We start from the raw sequence: 25,182 nt of genomic DNA, 5'->3' as shown, positions 1-25,182 counted from the left end.
ATAGTCATTGTTTTGAAAAACAAGATTCAACCAAAATTATCGTGATCACAATTTGTCTTATTAAATCTTCCTTTTACTCACTCCATTTTTTTTTAGCGGGAAAAAACTTTCATTGTGGAATAGCTGAGAATCGATTGTTCATTCACCAGCTCACATCAAAATTATAATATTCAAAGTAAACAAAGCTGTTCAATCCAAGAAGTATTGCATTTATCTATAATACACCTCTGCATTAAGTCCTGTCAAATTTTTTTATCACTTTATGGGGGTCTCATTGAAAAAGGGGGGGGGGGGAGGGGAGGGGTCTGATCCTGCTGGATCTTTTGTCAGATAATTTCCCATATCCTGCTTACACTGTACGTAAGTAATTCTCATTTTTTTTTGTAATTTCCTGTGTCCTGCTAAATAACATTTCCTGTTTTGAACTGTTCATGGCACAATAATCAGGGATGTCAATAAGATTTGAAGTAGCACAGCTAGGCAATATTCCCCAATCGGGAGACAGTCTCCCGATCTAGAGATGTCTCCAAATTGGGAGACATGGAATAATGTAATTTGTCTCCCGATTAGGAGATTTTCTCCCAATCAAGAGACACAATATAAGATATACTATATAAAACTGTGCTGGCGCAAAAAAGTAGAGATCGGCGGCTTTTTTAAATAACATTTTCAGAAAGCTGACGAAAAAAGATCGGTAATTTACCGTTGTTCCAGAAAGGTGCACCGTAGATTTTTCAAGTTATTGCTTCCCAAAGACATAAAAAAGGATAATGTAAACATTTTCTCTGGTATCTTGTTACTTCCATTCAAATATTTGTGTACATGTTACTAAGTTTCTGTCCCCCCTATTGATCGTCGGCCATATTGCAAATTGTATATAAATAAAAAACAATTCCGGAATTGATGTCAAATACGGCCCAAAATTTTAAAAGGGTGTGAATAAAAAATATTTTTTTTACATGCATTTTCATGATCTGTATTAAATGTGGTCAGTATTACAATCAGTGTGGCATATATAACTACCAGCCAATCACATGGCCAGGAAGTCAGTGCTGGATGTCATGTTTATTAAACTTTTAAAACAATTATTCTGATTTTTTTCAACTTCTTTATTCTTCTTCTTTTGTGGGGGAACTTTTTTTTCTGATTATGTTAACAATTTAAAATTCTCTGTTTCTTTTATGGGGGATGTTTATTCTTTAATAATTTGAATAGTCATGAATCAGACTTAATTAGGTATTTTTTAAAATAGCATTAAAAAAAAAACTCAAACATGTTTTCCATTTGAATCTCAATAATCTGTTATACATTGGCTTTTTATACGACCGCAAATTTTGAAAAAAATTTCGTCGTATATTGCTATCACGTTGGCGTCGTCGTCGTCGTCGTCGTCGTCGTCGTCGTCGTCGTCGTCCGAATACTTTTAGTTTTCGCACTCTAACTTTAGTAAAAGTGAATAGAAATCTATGAAATTTTAACACAAGGTTTATGACCATAAAAGGAAGGCTGGTATTGATTTTGGTAGTTTTGGTCCCAATATTTTAGGAATTAGGGGCCAAAAAGGGCCCAAATAAGCATTTTCTTGGTTTTCGCACTATTACTTTAGTTTAAGTTAATAGAAATCTATGAAATGTTGACACAAGGTTTATGACCACGAAAGAAAGAAAGGGATTGATTTTGGGAGTTTTGGTTTCAACAGTTTAGGAATTAGGGGCCAAAAAAGGGCCCAAATAAGCATTATTCTTGGTTTTCGCACAATAACTTTAGTTAAAGTAAATAGAAATCAATGAAATTTGAACACAATGTTTATGACCACAAAAGGAAGGTTGGTATTGATTTTGGGAGTTAAGGTCCCAACAGTTTAGGAATTAGGGTCCAAAAAGGGACCCAAATAAGCATTTTTCTTGGTTTTCGCACCATAGCGTTAGTATAAGTGAATAGAAATCTATGAAATTTAAACACAAGGTTTATGACTATAAAAGGAAGGTTGGTAATGATTTTGGGAGTTTTGGTCCCAACAGTTAAGGAAAAAGGGGCCCAAAGGGTCCAAAATTAAACTTTGTTTGATTTCATCAAAATTGAATAATTGGGGTTCTTTAATATGCCGAATCTAACTGTGTATGTAGATTCTTAATTATTGGTCCCGTTTTCAAATTGGTCTACATTAAGGTCCAAAGGGTCCAAAATTAAACTTAGTTTGATTTTAACAAAAATTGAAACCTTGGGGTTCTTTGAAATGCTGAATCTAAAAATGTACTTAGATTTTTGATTATTGGCCCAGTTTTCAAGTTGGCCCAAATCGAGGTCCAAAATTAAACATTGTTTGATTTCATAAAAAATTGAATAATTGGGGTTCTTTGATATGCCAAATCTAACTGTGTATGTAGATTCTTAATTTTTGGTCCAGTTTTAAAATTGGTCTAAATTAAAGTGCAAAGGGTCCAAAATTTAACTAAGTTTGATTTTAACAAAAATTAAATTCTTGGGCCTCTTTGATATGCTGAATATAAACATGTACTTAGATTTTTGATTATGGGCCCAGTTTTCAAGTTGGTCCAAATCAGGATCTAAAATTATTATATTAAGTATTGTGCAATAGCAAGTCTTTTCAATTGCACAGTATTGTGCAATGGCAAGAAATATCTAATTTCACAATATTGTGAAATAGCAAATTTTTTTTTAATTAAGAGTTATCTTTCTTTGTCCAGTATAGTAAGCAAGAAATATCTGCAAGAATTTTTTTAATTGGAGTTATCTTTCTTTGTCCAGAATCAACTTAAATCTTTGTTATATACAATATACAATGTATATTTACTTTTTACTACCAACTGATAAATTTAAATAATCTTTACCATTCAGTGATTACAAGCAGTTTTTTTACATCTTAATATTTTATGATGTATTTAAATGAGTAGTAATTGTTGCAAACTCCATTAGAATATTTTAATTGAAATTAGTTTTGGAATAAGGGAAAGGGGGATGTGATTAAAAAATTGGGTTCAATTTTTCTCATTTGAAATTTCATAAATAAAAAGAAAATTTCTTCAAACATTTTTTTGAGAGGATTAAATATTCAACAGCATAGTGAATTGCTCTAAGAGAAAACAAAAATTTTAAGTTCATTTGAATACATTCATTCTGTGTCAGAAACCTATGCTGTGTCAACTATTTAATCACAATCCAAATTTAAAACGGAATCCAGCTTGAATGTTGTGTCCATACTTGCCCCAACCGTTCAGGGTTCAACCTCTGCGGTCGTATAAAGCTACGCCCTGCGGAGCATCTGGTTTTTAAGTGTTAGAAACATTGACCTGACAGCACCTAATGACACATGTCTTTGGAAATGAGACTTAATTGATCTAACATTTATTTTGACATACAATCTGAATCATGCATAACTATTAATGGCTTAAGTTTGGAAAACTATGATATCCTGAAGTTCTAACTTCTAGAGAGAGAAAAAAATTGAATATTTTCTTGGAATGATAATGGTTACATTTAGCTTTGAATGACGACATCAAAAAATATACTCATCAGCCTTTGCTACTTTGAATGGTGTGTCTCCTTCCTGTATATAGGGTTTCCAAATAAATATTTTATTATGTTCTGGAGGTCTATGAGCTAACAATTTATCAGATTGTCTAGTATGCTTTCAATATGCTAAGAATATGAATACAGTCATTCCTTAGAGAATAAATGCTTCTTGGTTGCTCAATTTGGCTTCAGTATTCTCACTAACTTTTCAAAGTTCTCCAAATCATCACAACAAAGCAACACTGTCACTGGTTGGTGGGTGCCATTCTCTAATTCATAAATGCAGGCATGGCAAATAGAATTAGTGCATATTGACAACTAATTATATCCTTTTCCATGTTGTTGAGTTATTTCATAATGAAATTTTAATCTTCTTACAAATGGTTATGTTGAAGAGGGTGGGCCATCATTAGAGGTCTCATCATCATGGAATATTGAACTCACATTGTTTCAAAAAAAGAAATTACCTCCTTCATTTTTATTTGTTTTTGGTGCCAGGCATTGTTATAGTAAAACCTACAAATGAAGTTATGAACCCACACATTTAAACTCTCATACATATAATGAAAACATTATTGTATTTGTAATAGACTTTTACAAATTGTGACTTAGATGGAGAGGTGTCTCATTTGCACTCATACCACATCTTCTTATACATGTATCTATAATCCACTTTTACTATTAATTAAAATTACATGTACCTCTTATGTACATTTGAAGATTTTTTTCCTGCTTGTCAAATGCTCCATATTGACTGTGAAACAAAATAAAATCAAGCATACCAGGTATTTATGTCTCTGGTTATCATGATTATTGAACATGTCAATTATAATTATTTCTAATTATAAAGAAATTAAATCAGTAAAGCATACTTGAGGATCGAACAGAGGAATTACTGTTCCTGTAGCATTTATTTGAACTGTAAACTTGAACCAGGCTTATTTTAATACTTTAGTTTTATCAAACATGATGAACCATCATAATCCATATAAAAATAAGCCTTAAATGAAATATATATAACCAGGTTAACTTATTATGCCTTCTCACTATACATATATACATGGAAAATAAAACTTGTCCATCTGAAAAAAATCCATACAATTTGATTTACTATATATATATATATATGTTTGTGCTTGGGTCTCCATTGGGAACAGCTGCTGATGTTTTTTTGGTCTTTTTAATAACTTTTTCAAAACGACATTTCTTGGTAGAAAAACTTGTTGTCTAATCCATTTGTCCTTGTTGAGCAATGAAATGTTATATCTTTATTCTCATCACCAAGTACATAGGTACAGAGAAGACATGCATATATAATACAATATATTAACTACATAAACATAAATATACAATATATACAACAACAACAAAGACAAAAAGAACTTATTCAGGGGGACACAGTACTGCTTGTTTATAATTCGTTAAAACTAAACCTGATAACTCAATACATATGTCCAATTATAGTTTTTAATCATAATTAAGCTTGGTTTATATATGACTATGATACTTTCTACCTCAGATTTCTTCACTATCTTTGTCTTTAAATTTGGTACTGCTCTTATCAGCTTATGAGATTTCTGTCTCATACAATCCTTTTCAGTAAATATCATATCAACTTGAATTGTTACTTCTAGATACATTTTGTACCATGCATATAAAAGAAGCAACTACCCAGAAGATCCTTTGTTATGAACTGCATTCCTGAACCAACATAAAAATTTGACTGATATGCTAGGATGGTGCATGTGGCACCTAGTATTGACCACATTCTGCTCCCGACATAATTAATATTGAAACAAGATTGTTTCTAATTGAGCAGTACGTGCATCAAATCATAGACCATACTATTGGTCATGATGCACCAAAGTTTATTTGTAACATTAAAAGTTCAAAAGGCTCTTTTACGGCATGTAATATTTCTATACATGTACTTGAAATGCTTTAGGTTGAACTTAATATCTCTCTCCTCACTCCTGACAACTGCTTCTCATATGAAAATGCACAACTGTTTGGCATCCTACGGCTATTTCTGTTTTTAAAGTACAATGTATACAAGTAGATTTACTTAGCCAAAGTGGAAATGAGTCTTTTAAATGTTACCAAATTTACCATGCATATAAGATGCATATATTTATATTAATTCAATAAGTATATACTAAAGTATTAAAAGGGGGGCACTTCCTATATACAAGTTGATAGGACTTGCCACTGGAATGGGGTTTTTTCAACTTAAAAATATGGGAATAGGTCTGGAAAACTATCAGAAATTACTCAAATATATGATAAGGTCTAAAGTTCCAAATACATGTACATGTACATGTATATATGAAATAAAATTTTATCTTCAAATATTCCACTTTTCCAACACACCCCATGAACCTCAACCAAATACGGTTAAAGGTTACAATTTTACCAACTCAATATATGAAAAGGTATACATCTTTAGATCTATATTATACATTTATGATAAGGGTGGGGTACCAGAACGCCAGCGATACCCCAGGCCCAAGGCCAGGAATTTCCAAAGGGGGGTTTGTTGGACTCACAAACTCGACTTTATCAGTCCAAATTCGAACAGAACATTCACTTGAACAGTGCTTATTTGTTTTCAAGGAGGGGTTCGTCCGAACCCCCCTGGCTACGGGTATGTACCCCCATATAAATTAAGTACTGAAGTGTCCCCACCCCCCTGAGGTTGAAATGACAGAATGTATAATTAATCATATAATTGTGATTATAACTACAGAAAATTGTTTTTTTTTCCCAACAATAAAGGTTTGTTTCATACTGTCATTTTAGAGGAAACGTATCTAATATATATGTCTTTTTCAAAATACCTTATCTCATTATCTGCATGTACGAAATAGCCAGAAAACTTTTAAATGTACAGTGTATAACTAGTATAACTACATGTAGTATTCAAATTTAAAGGTTGTTATCCTGATAATTTAAGGTTCATTTGGCCCCAATGGCTAAAATGGCCGTATTTTCACCTTAAAATTTACTCTGAGTACAGACAAACCTGCGCATCTGTAAAAAAATTCAGGCATAGCATGCCCTAGATAAATGAATTTTAAGTATGTTTTATGTTTTAAAAAAATAAAAACTTACCAGGATTTTGCAGTGCACTTTTTTTCATTTCTCCAGAAGGTGCCAAAATAAACTAAGTTGGGAAACAGGTTTGAGAACTTCCCCTCAGTTAAAAATTAAAGTGAGCTTTTTTAATTGACATGGACATTAGATGGACAATAGATACCTGACAATAATTGGTTATTTAAACTGTGTACCTGAGTGGACCATATCAAGGTAAACTCAAGTGTTTGTTAATTTTATCATCTTCTGCAGAAACGAAAAAAAGTGTATGGCAAAATCCAGTTAATTTATGAATTTTCTAAATCACACAATGCATTTGAATTCTATTTATCTAGGGCATGCTATGCCTTAAAACTTGTCCAGATGCACAGGTTAACCTGTACTCAGACAATATTTTGAGGTGAAAACACGGCCATTTTAGCCATAGGGTCCACATGAACCTTAAGTGATTTGGACATTAACCATGTTAACATTGTCTCCAAATCGAGATACATCTGACTATATTCATGATCTTTGGTGTGTTTTGAATCAATTTGTCTCCAGATCGGGAGATTGTCTCCAGATATGGACACTGTCTCCCGATCGGGGAATATTGCCTAGCTGTAGCAGGCCAAATCATAAAAGTAGGAGGCAACAATGTCGTTCGGCGCGACGAGCTTGCTCGTTGCCCTTCACGGTGAGGGGTCTGGGGGCTGCTCAAGGCCCCCAGAAATTTTTTTTAAAATGGTGCAAAATCCTGCACTCTGGGGTGCTCCTGAACTCTAATTTTGTTCTTTGCAAACACCATTTTTATAATGATGATAAGGTAAATGAGCAGCAAGATGGTCATATTTTCTATAAAGTTGATCACATAAATATCATCAAGACTTTCAGCTAACAAGTTACTGAAGTTGTTTGCAGATCTTTGAGGAAAATGATGAAGGCGTTACTCTTTAAGACATGGTGATATTCAGGAAATTTGATTTTATTAGTTGAAAATATTTTTAATACAACTGTAGACATGGTAGACATGCAATTATTCAAATAGTTCTAACCCATAGAAAACATTTTTCAGTATTAATAATTTCAATACTAATCACAATAAATCAAATGATTAATTCAATGAACTGTTTCAGGAAAAAAAAAATGCACTTTGGTTAAATCACAATAATCTAGAATTCAAAATTGATACTATAAGTCAGAAGAGCATTAGTTAAGAAGCAAACAAAAGGAAAGAAAGAAATCTAAGATCTGCTTAAATTTTGGTGTTAAAATGACTTTTTATGAGTTATTAATTGGAGTCTCATATTTAAGAAAGGAAAAATGGGGTCATCATGGTCATGGGTCAACATATTTTACCCTGCACTATCATAGGGGAAAACAACGAAGATCAAACATCTGACAGAAATTCCAGAACCTGGTCAAAGTACATCCTTGAATGAAAATGCAAGGCTTACACTACTTTATAATCATAGTAAGACGTGACTTCTCTTTCTGGAACTGATAGGGAGGAGTGGTGAGATTTGAAAGAGAAGTTCTCCTTCGAACATTGTGCTGCAATGTTTGTTCTTTGCTACCAATATGTATAGTACAAAGGGTCATATGTGAATAATGTTCTTTTTATATTGTTCAATTTATATCTGAGTAAACAATTAAAGTAACAGTCCAAATTCAAAGTTATTTAAGTTAAGGTTCTAGTTAGAAACTACTAACAAGATATAGCACTAAAAAGATTTTTTTAATGACACTGAGAAAGGGAAAGAAATTATAATATAAAAATTACAATTCAATAAGAAAAAAACTCTTGTTTATCATGTTTATGAAGTTCAGTGCTTTTGAAAAATCTAACATAAAAGTCTGTAAAATTGTGTCGAATGCGTACTTTTTCCATTTGGGATAAAATTTCTTCTTTCAGCCATGGATTTGTATAGTAGTAGTCTAACTATACAAATCCTTGTTTCAGCTGTTCCATTCGAGGGTCGTAGATATGGGCCGTAGTTATTATTGTAAAAGTACGGATTCCGGTCATAGCTGGTCCGTTTCCGATCTCTAGTTTACACATTAATGGCGGACGAAGTCCCGGGAAAATTTACAAAAATAAACGATGTTTGACAAGCTTTTTGGAACGGAATAGGACTTTTTTAATGCAATAAATGGTTTACACATTAACCGGAGACAATTTTCATCACGTTCAAATGAAGTAACAAACTTATTTTGCCGCCGAAACTTAGATCAATGTACGCTTCTCTTGTCAACAAGTACTGCTAAATCTTGCGGAAGTGATAAAAAGTTGTCTTTTTATTAAATAATCTGCCTCACACTGTAAAGTCAATGCTTAAATCTTTGTTCTTTAGAAAATGAATTGTTTATGTCTTAATTTCTATCATGATCAATTCATGATCGTTTCATCGAAAATTGAAAATTTTTTGAAAATATTATTTTTGACAATTTTGAAGTAGCCGGCGCCAAAGCAGAAATACCCGGCGCATTTCGCCGGTTGCCGGCTTCTAATGACATCCCTGATAATTTGACTTACGTGTTGACTGTTGTTCTGATAAAAAAAGCCGGCAATCACACGTCACACTTAGACTCAAAATTATGAGACCCACCTCTATGTCTACCAAGCACAAAATAATTATTGATGTTTGTTCTGTTGTTCAAATTGCAAAAAAGTACACACAAAAAATCTGGAAAAATGAAGCACATGAAATAAATCATAAATATTGAGGAAAAAAGTACTTTAAAATTATGAGGGGACTGATGGGTTATTTTCTTTCTTTGTGAATGGCCCATTTATATTTTTGTGATCTGTGATCATGGAAATATAAATTTTTTTTTGTGAATCATGATTAACAAAAAAATCAACTTTTGAATTGTGATGATACTATCCCTAAATCTGGTCCCATTTGTGTTAGCCCTTCTTAGGCACACAAGTGGTCTATACAAGGTCCTAGGTCGATATATCTTTTGGTTAATTACATAATGCATCTTAATTTTCTTATAAATAAATATCTTAAATTGTGTGTTTTAAGTAAATATATGTAAATCTACAATAATACTGACATACAAGTCTATGGTATCAATATCAGTTTATAATGTATTTGTATACATAGAATTGGCTCATGACTTGTTACATGAATCTTTATTTCATTTATATGTTGTCTTAATATTATAATTGTCTGTATTTGGATCACGCCTCTATTGTGCTCTTTCCAATAAAGTATTGAATTGAATTGAATTTAAAATGCTCAAATTATCATTATCATTGATATCTTTATCTAAAGTTCATATCGATTATCTGAAAGAATTATTATAACATGAATAGAGCTACTTTTACTAAAATAAATGTGCTTTTAAAAACGAAAGTAAAGTTCTTGACAACGTTATTTTGCATTTCTAAGAGTATAAAACAGATATTAGTATGCTGTTGCTGATGTTGCACACTTCAAATGCTGCACTGCCTTTTTATAGTTAATGTCAGAACATCGAAAGTGAAGTTTAATATCTTTTTTAAATGTCAATCATTGGGATGGCCACCTGATTACCATAATTGAAGTTTTTTATCCAAGACTTGATAATTAGAACATCGTAACTGATTACCATAATTGAAGTTTTGTATCCAAGACTTGATAATTAGCGCTAGCACATCCTACGTGTACATGTAAATATTTATTGAATTCGTAGTTTATTTATGATTATGTACTTAGGCCACACCAATTTAATTTCTTGTTCTACGGATTTTTGGACTCCAAAAATTGGGGCGAGCGAGCGATTTGAAAATTTTAATAAAAAAATATTTAATTTGCAAATTTTTGAGGTGAAGCTTAAAAAGTAAAGGCGAGCTATTATAATTATTTTTGGTAAACATAAAATAGTAGGTTTTGACTATATTAAAACTTGATTTATCACTTGTACCTTGACATCTCTTTAAGTTATGAAGTATTTTTTCCCTGTTCAACAAGAATTAATTGAATACATAAATCTGGTCTATGTATGTGTGACTGACAATGAGACAATTCTCCATCCAAGTCATAATCAGGTTCAGAACAACCCCTTAATGTTATGAATATATCCCTTTTATGAGGGGTCAAAATAAGTGATGGTCAATGGTATATATTTTTTGTAAAAACACTTTAAGTACAAAAGGGCTTATATTTTCCAAAAGAACTATAAATATTTGGTATTAAATGGTCAAAACATGTCCAAGAATTTTGTAATATTCCTGGACTTAAACAATGTTTACACATTTACTTAAACAGTTTAATAATATTCAAAATAAGTGGACCCATCCCTCTTTTAGAAAAGTTGTTTAAAATATAATGCATTTCTCCTCTTTTTGAGTAAAAAATTCTAAGTTGTCAAAGGTTTTGTATAGAAGCACTGTACAAATCCTTAGTATTTCGATTTTCTATTCTACAACAGTAAACATGGTAAAATGACCCCTTCAAGGCCCTTGTCTGAGGGAGGGTTGGTCCCAACCTGATAATAACAAACATAGGTCAAAGTATGGCCTTTTACACAGAGCTTTGATCAAGACCAACCAGCAAGCTATAAGGGACCACAACTTAGTATTGTACACAATTCGAACAGGAAAAACAACGATCTGAATTATATTTCCAATCGGGGAAATACCAATGAACCACATCAACAAACTATAACTGCTGAACGACAGGTCCCTGAATCAACCAGGACAGGTGCACAAACCTGCAGCGGATATGACCGTCACCATACATTATAATTGCTGTTGAAGGCAAATCCTTCAGAAGTTCTTTGTACTTTATTTTAACAACGAACATTTTCTTTATAGGGAATATAAGTTAGAGGGAAAGAAACCAACGTTTTGTTCTGTACTGGTATTTCTATTTATATCGGAGCACTCCCGCTTGGAATAAATTGGTTTAATGCTGAAACAAATATTCTTGCAGATATTTACAGTGTTGTGGGGTGCTGATAGGGTTAAAATCGTTATATAAAGGCTAGACTGTGATTTTAAAAAACAAATGTTGAGATCTTTATATAATATTTATAAAAAAAAACGGTGCGGGAAATGGACATGATTTCATATCCGGATGCGGGAAGCGGGAATATAAAAAAATTAAAAAAAATCTGTTTTGAAAAAAATAGGTGCGGGCGGGTCCGTCGAACAAGAAATCAAATTGGTGTGGCCTTATACGATTATGAAAGTTTTATTTTGATTTGGTTTACATATAACAATACAAACATAAGCTCTTGAGAGCTTTTCACCGGAGATAAAATTACAATTAAACTTAAAACACACAAAATACAGACAAGATATATATAACAGCACAGGCATATGGAAAAACATGCAAAGCACCCCTAAACTACATATCCAAACTTGTAATCATCATGACACTAATGAATATATGCAATATGTATGTCATTTCAGATTTCTACAATGCAAGCGTTCTTGACTGGAAAATCTGGTTTAACCAAGACAAAAGATAACCAAACTTCAAAAGAAACAACAAGAGAAAAAAGTAAACATGTCCCATGGGTGGAGAAATAGTAAGTACAGTCGATTCCACTTAATTGCATACCGCTTAATAGCATAATTCGGTTAATTGCATAGTTTTCTCCTGCACAAAACCATTTCCCATTCATCTAGTGTTAAATTGTCCGGTTATATGCATAGCCCTAGCCTTTCGGTTTATAGCATAGAAAATTATTGCCGTCTAGATATGCTTAGTTAAAACTGACGAGATTTTTTTACCGGAAACGGCAATTTGGTAAGTATAATTTGCTTGAATGCATCCTTATTTTCGTTATTATTACATATTTACTTTTGTGTTATTCAAATAAAGTTTTAAAACAGTTTATATTATGGAATTTGGTTTCAAAATAAACCTCGATGTCTACACAGGTAAAGTTTCCAATGTTCTATTTTAAGCCTCAAGGTCATAAAAATGTCAAACAGATAATTGTTGTAAAAACACTGACCATTCTATCTCAAACTTGAAAGGGTGTTAATAATTGATTTGATTGAAACAATTGTCCATAGATTACATTTTGGGTTAATTTTATAAACAATTACTCCTGCTAATTATCGATCATGACATAACCAATGTGAACTCTTGCAATTGGGCTTGGGGGAATCTGTATTAAAGGGAAAATTCACTATTTGTTACTTATGGTTTAAATATGTTCATTATGACATAATATAAATATTCACAAAGTTTTATCGCTATATGTGCAGTAATAAAGGAGAAATTCAATATTTAATGAAAAAATATTAACTACTCTTGTAGGTCATGACGTTTTTTCCTGGTTTTTGCATGCTGGGATTTAAAATACTATCATTAAAAGTCTTGGTTTTTAATCATATTTTAACGTAATCGTAAGCGCGCCGATGACTTATGCTTTATCTAATAACCATCCGATAATAAGAAGATAAAACGCACAGATGTACAATTGTACATATTCATGAGATAATTTTTCTATGTTAAACGTATAAATTCGAATTATTTTTGTAGACAACTCAAAAAGTTATAAATTTATTTTTAATTAATGTATTTTCGGACTGATAAGGTGAACAAAGTAAAGTACAATAATCTGTAAAGACAATATGTTGGTGTACTCTTATTGACCTTTTACTATCTCTGCTATGACTTGGTTGATACGATGTGTGTATTCACGGTTCTGTGGCAATACTCGTAGATGGCTTGTTGAAAGGTAAATTGTTATTTGCACTTCGGTATTTAACCACGCCTCTCGGGCACACCTTGCCAGGTGTGACTGTCTATTCGGATCAGTGAATTATAAGACAAGGGAGCATTCAATACACATATTTAAAATATATATTCAAGTTGGTGACAAATTAAAATTGATCGCCGTGGAATTATTTAATTATGTTAGGTGCTATTATTTATTTGAATTCAAATAAGTTAATTTACTAAGAAATACACAATTTTCGGTTAAAGACGGGAAATTTAATTCATATGTTCGATTGAAATGATTTACACCTTTTGTCCTTGATTGATGTCAAATAAAAAGGAGAACTTAGAAATTATAAATAGCTTTACCAAAGTATTTTTATTTGTCTTTATTAGGCAAATAAATGAATGAGAACACTTAGATTTAGACTTTTTAAAAGCCATGTATAAATTAATAACTGGAACTCACTGAAGATAACTCTACCAAGGCGGAATATAATATGAACGAATAAAGAAAAAAATCTTTTGTACTTGAGAAGTTTTAAAACATTGACAGCAAATTTAAGGTCTTCTTGGAATTGAATCGAAAAATTACGAATAGATATACTTTATCAAGTGTGAAAAACGTCAATCAAATTTAATCATAATCGGGGACGTCCTTATTAAAATAGTCTTCGTCTCACAACGTATAATACTTAATAACTATTTGACCAAAGATGTTTAAAAACAAAAGACAACGAATTTAATGTCATCTTTCCCTATTTTTGAATGTAATTATAAGTCTGTTCAACTGGCAAGAATACCCCTAAAGCGGACAAATATCTGACAAGCAGTTTATTCTTTAAATTTGCTGTCATTGAATATCAAGAAAGAAAATAAATCCCGAAAATGATTTGAAACTTTAATACTCAATAGCTTTCCTAGAAAATATTCACATCCCTCGGGGATTATTAGTGTACGTCCAGTTGCATATGTCGGAACAATTGTGGTGATGACGAATTTCTTTCTTTATTCGAGAACAATCTAATTGATATATAAATCTGTGATTTTACTATGTTCATAACTTCGATGAACCAAAGCAAGTTATAGATCGACCTGTATTTAAATCAAATTGGTCCTCTTCTTCTTCTTCTTTTGGTATACAATAGTCTATCGAATTGGATGATTACATACTGTTGGTATACGTGGACTAGTCTATTTACAAAACTTTTACCCCAATTTGCACAAAATGTATGTTTCCTTCTTATGTTCAATGTATACATGTATATATTTTAAATTGCGCTGTAGTTCCGTAACTTTCTATCCGGGCGTATAAACGAATCGTCGACAAGTGCGCACATTTTTTTAATCAACATTTCTGGAATGATCCAACTATGTCCTTTACTATTGACAACGAGTAAAAATTCATTTTCCCAGAGACATATAATACAATTATATGTCTCTGATTTTCCCAAATTAACCCTTGGAAAAAATACGTATATTTGTACATCTTCAATTTTTTTTTTATTTTTTTTTTTTTGGTATCATTTTTTTTTTATAAATAATATTCTTTACACCAGAAATTTTATTTATAAACAAGCGTATGAGTTAAGTAATGACTAGTATATTATATCACTTTCGGACACGCAAGACAGAGATGTATATTATACATGCACCTGATAGTTCAAAATGGAAAGTTATAAGTTATCGGCCGTGTACACTGATCAATACCTACAGAAGTGAAACGATGCATGAACTTGCAAGCCCGACAGGAAATCGCTTGAATACCTGGACGTGTCACCTTACACCCCTCACAATACCTTTGGGAGTAATACCTTAAGCCATGCGGGTGATCAGTGGAGCGAAGATCCTAATTTATTTGAATAAAGTATATTACTTTAAAGAATTATGAACGAATTAGATTTTCGAAAACAATTTTCACGGAACACTTATTTATGATTTGAACTTTGACTTTTTAACTAATTCCAATATTAACAGTTTAAAAATAACAGACTATTATGGTTATTAAAAAAATAAGAACATTTTCCGTATCAAATTAGTTAGTCAGATAAAACAACCGTACGATTGACAAGATATCGACACGTAATTACGACTACATCGGTTACTGTAGTTTTGTTTCGTTGTGGTTTATAGACATATCTTCATTTTTATTTGGACAAGATAACAAAATGGCGGAACGCAGAGAACTGATACTCAAAATTTAAAATCGATGGTGATCTCTTATCTAGCGGAATAAAACTTCAATATTTATAAATTTGAGCATTTTTATACAGAATGGACATTATATCAATTTTTGATTTTTTTGCGAAGTTTCCCTTTAATGTTTAATATTGTAGGGCATTTATATATGGTTAAAGAATTTTAGACATCAATTATTATTGCTGATATTTTATGAAAAGAGCTTTTACTTTTAATTATTATATTTTCTCACTTTCAACACTTGTGTCTAGCAAATAACCCGTACAGGGCCCCATTACTGCTTTGCATAACACCTCGTTAGTTTCGTATATACGAGGTATTACTTGAATGTCCAACTGCATATCAAAGGCAATTCATTACACATCTATTGTTAAAATAATTATAAACTGGGAAGTATTGTTTAAAAGTATATTTTAATAAAAAGCATAGCAATGTACATTGTACATATGGGTCATAGAATCAAATCTATTTTTAGAACAGTTTATTTTCGTATCACAGGTAAAGGAAAGTCGGAACCAAAATAAACTAAAACAAAATGTCTTTATAATCTTTATTTAAAGAAACAAAATAAAATAACACATATGACACTAGATAAATAATTTTTATTAGATTAAATCAACATTCAGTATGTTATATGTTGATTACAGACGTTCATCTTTCTCCAGGGATTTCCTGATCTGCTCTATCGATTTTATTTGATTCTGTCATTTGGCATTTCGGATATAAGCATACTCCGCATTATTGCATAATTTTGTCTGACAAATAGGCTATGCAAATAACCGGAATCTACTGTATTGATTGTTGTACAAGTTTCTCAACTCATTCCTAATCTTACTAATTAATAAGTAAACATATTCATAATCTTACTTACCCACTGGTGTTGAAATGCACAAAAATTAGAAATTCACAGAATTTAAAAAGTATTGATATTGGGAAGATATGCATCAAATAATTATATATTATAATTACAGTTCACTAATTATAGGATCAGCCATTTTATTTCTGTTTGTTGTCTTGTCAATTACTGGAAGGTCTTCAGCAATAAATAAAAGAGCAAGCAATTTGCAAAAAACAAGGAGACCACCAACATTAATCGAAGTGGTATTCTTTGACAACATGATTGATTCTCCATCACAAAATTATGTTAATGAAGTACATTTTGCATGAGAAATCTATACAATTCAAACAAATCTAAGGATGAATTCTATCCTTCTGCCATTTATGTTAAAATAAAGGATTATGCATGATCAAGACCTTTTGTGGGAAACTTGAGGCTATGAGTCTTAGATTTGCAATATTTTGATAAATATATTGTACAAGAGTTCACCAAATAGTTCCTGAAAAGTCTCATTTAATGATATTAAAATTATATAAAAAAATATTAAGGACCTTTGCTTATTCTGGATCAGTATTATGGAATGGACTACCACACAAAATGCATAAAGCTCAAAACACTTTTACTTTTAAGCAAAGTATCAAGAAGTACCTAACACAATCCTGATAAGAAATGTTTGCTACAATGGATTTGTATATTTTTTTATTTTCATTTAATTTTTTGACTACATGTATACATCTTAAACAGCATTATATCTTATGTTAATAACAATACATTGAACTACATGACTGTAAATTAACTATGTGTAAATATCTGTTTTGATTGTATTGTAATTTGTATGTGAGGGCTTCAGGGAAGATTAGTTTATTGTAACTAACTGAGTTTACCCTCTTTAAATAAAAAAAATTAAGAATGGAAATGGAATTTATTATATTATTAATGATGCACAACACTTTCATTCAAAGATATTTATAAGTTACAAAGACTAGTTCAACTCTTTATGAAAGGAAATTTCATGATGTGGGATTTCTAAATTTTAGATACAGAAGATATTGGATAAAAAATAGATATTTTTTGGCTGTATCAAATTTTGTTTTTAGGAACAGCTTTAAATGTTTATAAAACTTGAGAGAGAAAAAAATGAAGATATTCATAACAAATCTGTCTGCACGAAGATCACCATAATTTTTTGAATGATAGTAATATACATGCAAATCTACTTTTATTGTAATTTTGTTGTTCTCACATATATTTCAGGCCTGGAAATTTGTCCAACAGTTCTTTTTTTTTTTTAAGGATTAAGAGTGACTGATTCACTGTTGTACATTTTCTTTATATAATTTCTTGTTTTGATACCATTTCAGCAGACCAAAATGTGTAGATGATGTCGCTTACCAAGATGAAGTAGTAGCTGTATTAAAGAAATCTTTACAGAATGCAGATGTACGTATGTTGATTTAAAAGGATAGAGACAATACTAAGTGGGTAATCAAAGAAAACAAATCTCACCAAAAACCAGGTTTAAACTCAGTTGCTGCAGAGTTGGTATCAATTTCTGATTTACCTGTTTTACATTGAAAGTAAAAAAAAATCAAAGCCAAATTAAATTTTCATTATATCAAACACTGTTTATTTAACTTTCTAAAAATATCACTTTCATTACCAGACCATCTTAAGGACATACGATACAGTTTTGATCCTGTATTTACAGTTTGAGGAAAATTTCTATATAGGCTAAATTTGCCTGTCAGATTAAATCAAATATGTAATAAAAAATATACCTTCATGTGCTACTTTTTGAGTTAAATGAGGTTGAAATTTTGTATATTTGCTAAAAAATTTGGATATCTGGCCGTATTTTCCCTATCGAAAGAAATCAATAACTTTTTGGTTTTGAAAGGTAAACACAATTTTTTTTTGTTAAATAATTTTTAAAATGTATTTTATAAGTATCCTAAAAATTTTATGCATTTTTTATTCAAAAATAAGTCATATTTATCAAATGATCATGAATTGAGAGAAAAAACGTGATTTTTTGCTGTATATTTATTAAAATTTAAAAAATTACACTATTTACAGTTTTATAAAATTTGGTCCACATAATCTCCCTGCAAAATGAAACAAAATGTCGTTTTAAAAAATAGGGGTCCATGCACTTGTTTTCAAATTAAATCAGTTTGGACGATAAAAATCAGTCGAAAAATGCATCTTTTCCCTACATGTCATAGTTTGACGTGCGAAAATTACATTTTATGTTAGCAACGTCATAACCTTCCCTGAAACAGTATCAAATGCCCTTAAATAGTGATTTCATTGGGTTTTAATTCTGGGTTGCATGCTCACATTGAGTGAAAAACTTGTAAATATGTAATCATCTTTTGTATGTTTTAAATTTCCAGTTACCAAATCTGTTGTTTTATGGTCCACCAGGAACAGGGAAAACATCAACTATTTTAGCAGCTTCTAGGGAGCTGTTTGGGTAAGAAGAAAACTTTTGACTTAAGGGGGTTTGCGGGTCTAAATCAATTATATAGGATTTCTCTATATTTTTCTATAAATAAACTTTATCTTATAGTTAATAGAAAAATAAAATAAAAAGTGGGGTCACCGTTCATTTGCGCTCACAATTTGCCTTCTAAAGAAGCATACATTTTTGTAAAGGTGAGTTTTTTCTGTTGAAGTAATAGGAGAAATAAAGGTCATATCGAAATAAGAAAAAAAATTATTACAGAAATCGCTCAAATTTTACAATGTTTAAGTACAGCTTATATGGAAATTATATTAAAAAATATAGGTCACCGATGAGTTAAAAAAATTATTTCAATTTTAAAGCCCAAAAATGGCATTTTTCCACCAAAGGGAGATAATTTGGAACTTTTTCAATGATATATACATTTTAAAAGTAATCTGGGGCCAACATGAATTGTTTGTTTTGAATGATTTTTGTACCATATGATAAGTAACAACTACAAAAGGTAACAAATAAAATTTGAAATGAAAAACAAATGTTTATTTTTTTTCTGAAATTTTTATACCCTCGAGCCTCCTTAACTACATTTATACTGTCATGATTTAAATTTATTTCTGTTCCACTGTGTGAAATGACCATCTACTACAAAAAGAAGAATTTGAAAATTAATGTTTACTTTAATATTAGAAAAAATGCAAATAATTGATAAAAAATCTTTATAAAAACCTTAAAGTTACCTGCACAGAAGTTGAAACTGGTTTAATGTTTTATTCTTTGTTAGGGACTTTCAAGAGATTCTTTAATGAAGTAAATTTGATGTTAAAATAAATGAGCTATCGACTACAACTGGTCCTGAGCTTATTTATTTCTTTTCATCTATCTTAATATTATAAACCCCTATCTTAAATTTATAATTGTCTTTCTATTCTAGGGATATGTACAAAGACAGAGTTCTAGAACTGAATGCATCTGATGAAAGAGGAATCGACGTTGTCAGGGAAAAAGTGAAGAAATTTGCACAGCTAACAGCTAGTGGAATAAGACCTGAGTAAATATCATACACCAAATAGAAAACAAAGGCCAAGCAAAATTTATTTTGAAAATTACAATAAAAATGAAAAGTTAAAAGAACTATGTGGGTGGTTTTTTGACAGATATTTAACATAATAAATACTGATGTATAATTCTGCTTTAATTACTGAGTCAGGAATTTGACATTCATTGCCTTTGATTATTAAATTAATAACATTGCAATTTTTTATCTTATTAGGTTAAAATTTAATATTGTAAGAGGGAGTTGACTACTGATTTCAATGACGTAATGTTTGTTAGAAATGTAATTTGCCAAACATTAGATGGGAGGCAATCAATGAACAAAAATTATTTTGGGTGACCTGGCCCAATGTCACCTGAGTTCCATTTATTAGAATATCACCATACAAAAATCTACTTTTCCTCACTAAAATTTATCTGAAGAAAGAAAAAAATAAGATAACCATACGTTTTTATATATGTATTTTAGTTGCTTTTATTTATAATATTATTATAGATCTGTTAAATTTTCAGTGGCAAGCCATGTCCACCTTTTAAGATAGTAATTCTTGATGAAGCAGACTCAATGACTAAGCCAGCTCAGGTAAATGATAAGGAAGAAAATATTCCACTACTTCACAATTTATTTATACAGAAGTCCCCTCTGATTAAAAAGAAAACGACCATTGGCCAAAAATGTGAGGGCTTTGCAGCCAATAGTGCGCAGTTTTCTTAGATTCCAGAAAGAAGGATAGAGGCATAATTAAAAGAAACAATAGTTTGTGAATGCACAAGTTGCATCTCTTTTAATCTCAGAATTATTGGTTTATTCAATGAATATAAAAACAAAATCTAAATTTGTGTATAACCTCTTGTTAGAAGGTCACATACAATAAAAATACTTCATACCAATTTATCATTACCCACACATTTTTGTTTATTTTTTTTTAAATAAAAAGTTCATTCAATTTGAAGTACTCAAAAAAAATTTAGTACTCCAGAAATTCAAGTCTTTATTTTTGACTAAAAATTTATTATTGAAGGATAATGTCTAAAATTGTATGTAATTTTTCAGGCAGCTTTGAGAAGAACAATGGAGAAGCAGTCGAGAACGACCCGTTTCTGTTTGATATGTAACTATGTCAGTAGAATAATAGAACCTATTACATCTAGGTGTGCAAAGTTTAGGTTCAAACCATTAGCAGAAGACATCTTATCCAAAAGATTACGTGAAATCTGTGTGAAAGAAAATATTAAATGTGATGATGAGGTATGCAAATATCAAGTAAAAATAATAATATTGTTGAATAAAAGATTAGGCTAATTAAAACATATTGTCAGAAAAAATATTTTTTTAAACAAATCAGTTCAAAATTGAAATAATACTAAACCTGTGGCAAAATTGAAGTGAGTTGTCTGTCTTTATGTAGCTTCTTGACAAAAAAAGGAGATATAGTATGATTGCCAGTGAAGCAACTATCCCCCAGAGACCAAATAATGTAAATGTTAGCAATTTCAGGTCACTGTATAGTCTTCAATAATGACTAAAACACATACAGTATATTACAAGCAATCAAATGTATAACAATTCAAACTAAAAAACCAACTCTGTGATTATGTACAAACCATGTATTCAACAACAAAGAACCACTAAATTACAGGTTCCAGACTTTAGGCAGGCACATACAAAGTGGTGGAGTTGAACATATTTGGATGTTTCCAAAGATATCCTAACCTGGACAAAATATAAAAGTCAATTACATGTTGACTCATTTTATTGATGCATAAAGTGTCTTTCTGCGAGTACTAGAAGTTTTTGAAAACTAGTTCAAAGCCAATAACAACTACACAAAAAGTCATGATTCCAAGACAAAAAAAAGTATATAGGAAATATATTGATCATTTGATCTAGGAATTCTAAATTGAAACATTTTAAAATCTAAAAGCAACATTCTTCTTTCAATGAGTAAAAGAAAAGAATTCAAGGCTATTTGGATTAAAATCTTATAGTCCCATTGGTTTTATTTTTAAGACAACAATAAGTAATTTGAAAAAATGTAAATACATGAGAATTGGATAAAATTAATATACATGTTTTTACCAAGAACTGCATTTAACTACTAATACTTTTAGGCAATACATGGTTTAATGTATACATCTGAGGGAGATCTGAGAAAAGCCATCACATATTTACAGAGTGCGGCAAGATTAAAAGGAGAAGATGAAATAAATAAACAAGATATTTATGAAATTGCTGGTGTAAGTAAATATAAATCACGAAATTGTCAATTATGTAAAGATAAAAAGAGTCTTTCACAAATCTTTACATACACATTGAAGACTAGTACTGGCCAAGAATATACTCGGCTTTAGATATGCATGAATAAATTTGGATAGAATTAAAACAGGAAATCAAATATTGAATAGCATGACTGTAACATAATCTGGGATGGGATAGTTATAAGCCTAATATAACAGTGTCAAATCTTATCTGCTTGGTTGTGTATCTGGTATTGGTATTATTTATTTTGTAGTGGTTTGAGTAAGATGCTCATCATCTTGGAATATTTTATATGTGTCCTTGTCTCAAACTGGATTTTGTTTTATGACTTTTTAGTTGTTAAACCTTCCCTCTCTTTTCCTTATCATTGTAAGTCTTTCTTATTTTGTATTAGATATAACAAAGAACATATCAGACATTAAACCAAAATACAGTATTATTTAAGGACAAGTTACAATCCTTAGCAGATAGCCAAGTTTAAGTTGTACTTCCCTGCCACACAATTTCGTCCCCAAAAACACAAACCCTAACATACACTTGGGATAGACCATTGACAGAAATTCAAATAAAGAAAAACCAATGTAACAAGGAGGTACTGGCATACATAAGGCACAGTTGTTCAGGGCAAGTTAAAAGTTTTATCAAATGCTGTGATTGGAAAGCCCCCGCCAAAAAAAATATATATATATGTAAATAAATCCGTATAGAAATTTTCATGTATTAAAACTGACTTTTAGATTTCATTGTACAGAAAACACACATGAAATTAGTTTAAAAAAACTATTATTGATAGTAAATTAGTTGAGGTCTGGCTAATTTTTGCACTGGTTAAATACTTATTATTTTTTCAGGTTATTCATGATGAAATTATAGACAGGTTAATAGAAGTGTGCAGTACAGATTCGTATGAAAAATTAGAACAAGAGATAAAGGTAAGGTTGGGTTTGGTTTGTTATAGCTTTTTGATAATTTTCAAATGAGAAGGTTGGGATCTTGGAAAAATTAATATGGCTTCTAAATATAAGTTTCTTTGTCTTTATTATCAACTTTCTGCTTTACAGGTTTTGTTTAATTTCCCCCTGACTTGAGATTAAAAAATGTCTATAAATAAAAAAAAAATGTATAAAATTATTATTTTTTGTAATTTAAGGTAGCAATGATGGAAGGCCACTCTGGTATGCAGGTGATATCACAGTTGCATGATAAACTTGTGGAAATGGAGGCACTAACAGACAAACAGAAATCTGTCATCATGGAAAAACTGGCTGTAAATAATAATTTTGTTTCTATAGTACAAGCTTATCTTCTAGCATATTTTTCATTCTGGACATTATTTAAAGACAAATAGAAAAAAACAAAGGATATGTGGTATTCTTGCATGCCACAAAATCAGTACATACACAGCACAAAATACACAAAAAGCAAAGGAACAGTGCTTTTATTGCTGTTCTTCATCTCAAAGTCACAGTTAGGCCATTGAGGGTCAGAGAACATACTCTTTGTAATATCTTACTTATGATTACCCTATCAATTTTACTGATTCACTTCTTTTTAGTTTAAACATATTTGTTTATAGTGGATTGGGAAACAAGTTATTGCAACTTATATTTATCCCTTTCCACTTTGCGGGTGCTATTGCTGCCTTTGCCCTTGTAGTGACATAAGCCTTCTCTCTTTCAAAATCTACAAGTGTGTCTATATGTGCAAAAGATATGTCTCTCTCTGTAAAGGGTCAGCCATTTATTGTTCCCTTTAGTTGGACTATCTTCATTTCTCAAGACCATACTTACAAACTGTGTCTTATTAATTACGATCTATGAAGGTAACATACCTGTTTCCTCTTTCATTTTGACCTAAATGAAGATAGTCAAATTCCTTCAAAAAAAACTAAAAAAAAAATAGTCGTCTATATCAAGCCAGCAGTGATCATCAAGGTACTGGGCCAAAAATAATTGATTCTTCTAATGCTCAGTGCATGTTTAACAGAGTATCTGAACTCATATCAAAGACAATGTATTCCTTTAATTATTTGTATGTTTATAAAATATTTATTGTACATCTTTATTTGTGAGCTTTTTGATGTTTTGTAGGTTGTAGACAAATGTTTAATTGACGGAGCTGATGAATATTTACAACTGATGTCTCTATTTACAACTATGATGTCACAGATATGTCATGGAGAAAAGTGAAATAAACCGGGAAATTTATTTGCAAAAATCTTGAATTAAGGACAAACGTGGCTTAATTTGTCCTTTAAAGACAACTGCTGTGAAAACAAAATCCAAAGCACATAAGTGAATTGTTGTGTAAATATGACTAAAAGTTTCCTCGAAATAAGTCAGAATTTGCTATTAATGGAGATGATAAAGCAACAAAGTAGTGAAATTAAAGCATGACTTGTAGACAAAACAATATGGATGAATGTAAAATTATTATTTAAAATAATTTGAAAATAAAGTAAATAAATTTAAATGTACATTCAGATTTATAAATTGTAAAACAGGCCTAAGATTCTCAATAGTTTGATTAATGTGTTTTAATTTTTTATACCCCAGCCATAACAGAAAGGTCGTTAAGTTTGACCATAAACCATCTGTATGTCTATTCGTACGCCTCACAGTTGGTTTCTGTTCTCTAAATAAGTTTGCCTTAACCATATGTTATGAAACTTATACAAGATGCTTATAACTACAAAATACAGATTAAGTTTTGAATTTTGGTGGAGTCACTTTAACTGTATTAGAGTTATGCCCTTTTATAAATTTCTGAGTTTTTGCATCAAGAATTGATATGATATTTGGTCGGTATAAAATTTATTATGTTCAGTGTCACTGTTGACATTTTCAAATCTGCCAGTGAGTCACTCCCTATTTGACAATACAGTAAGAAATTCTCTATGTCTAGTAAAGAGAAGGGGTACACTTAGCAGGACAACATATCAGACTTCAGGGTTTTTGTAAATTTGGTGAAGGAGACAATCTTTGATCATATTTATAAAATTTATTTTAGACCTTGATATGTGGTATAGAGGTTAGTCAATCTTTGATTACTGTTTGTTGACTTCTAGATATATTTTTGGTTGTTTGTG

General features: G+C 30.8%; 1 protein-coding gene across 2 annotated transcripts; it reads left to right on the top strand.

Annotated features, from left to right (window-relative positions):
- The first annotated feature begins 62 nt into the window (after positions 1–62).
- LOC134712436 (replication factor C subunit 4-like) lies at positions 63–24,494 on the top strand. Of its 2 annotated transcripts, none has more exons than XM_063573971.1 (11): positions 63–175; positions 12,014–12,132; positions 17,676–17,754; positions 18,711–18,790; positions 19,713–19,829; positions 20,348–20,417; positions 20,889–21,083; positions 21,947–22,072; positions 22,946–23,026; positions 23,245–23,361; positions 24,185–24,493. In XM_063573971.1, the coding sequence occupies exons 2-11, from the start codon at positions 12,023–12,025 to the stop codon at positions 24,281–24,283; spliced, it is 1,074 nt and encodes a 357-aa protein (XP_063430041.1). In that variant the 5' UTR covers positions 63–175; positions 12,014–12,022; the 3' UTR covers positions 24,284–24,493. The 2 variants fall into 2 exon arrangements, with proteins under 2 accessions (XP_063430041.1, XP_063430042.1); XM_063573972.1 differs by having other exon boundaries at positions 82–201; positions 24,185–24,494.
- The last annotated feature ends 688 nt before the right edge of the window (positions 24,495–25,182 follow it).

The sequence above is a fragment of the Mytilus trossulus genome, chromosome 3 (genome assembly GCF_036588685.1).
Source record: "Mytilus trossulus isolate FHL-02 chromosome 3, PNRI_Mtr1.1.1.hap1, whole genome shotgun sequence".
NCBI lineage: Eukaryota > Metazoa > Mollusca > Bivalvia > Mytilida > Mytilidae > Mytilus > Mytilus trossulus.
This window is presented reverse-complemented; position numbering and strand designations above follow the sequence as displayed.

Excerpts from the sequence above, each read along its gene's own strand:
- LOC134712436 (XM_063573972.1), top strand. The coding sequence starts at position 12,023 with ATGCAAGCGTTCTTGACTGGAAAATCTGGTTTAACCAAGACAAAAGAT. Across the intron at positions 19,830-20,347 it reads GCTAGTGGAATAAGACCTGA|TGGCAAGCCATGTCCACCTT; the intron begins GTAAATATCATA and ends TTAAATTTTCAG. Across the intron at positions 23,027-23,244 it reads AATTAGAACAAGAGATAAAG|GTAGCAATGATGGAAGGCCA; the intron begins GTAAGGTTGGGT and ends TTGTAATTTAAG.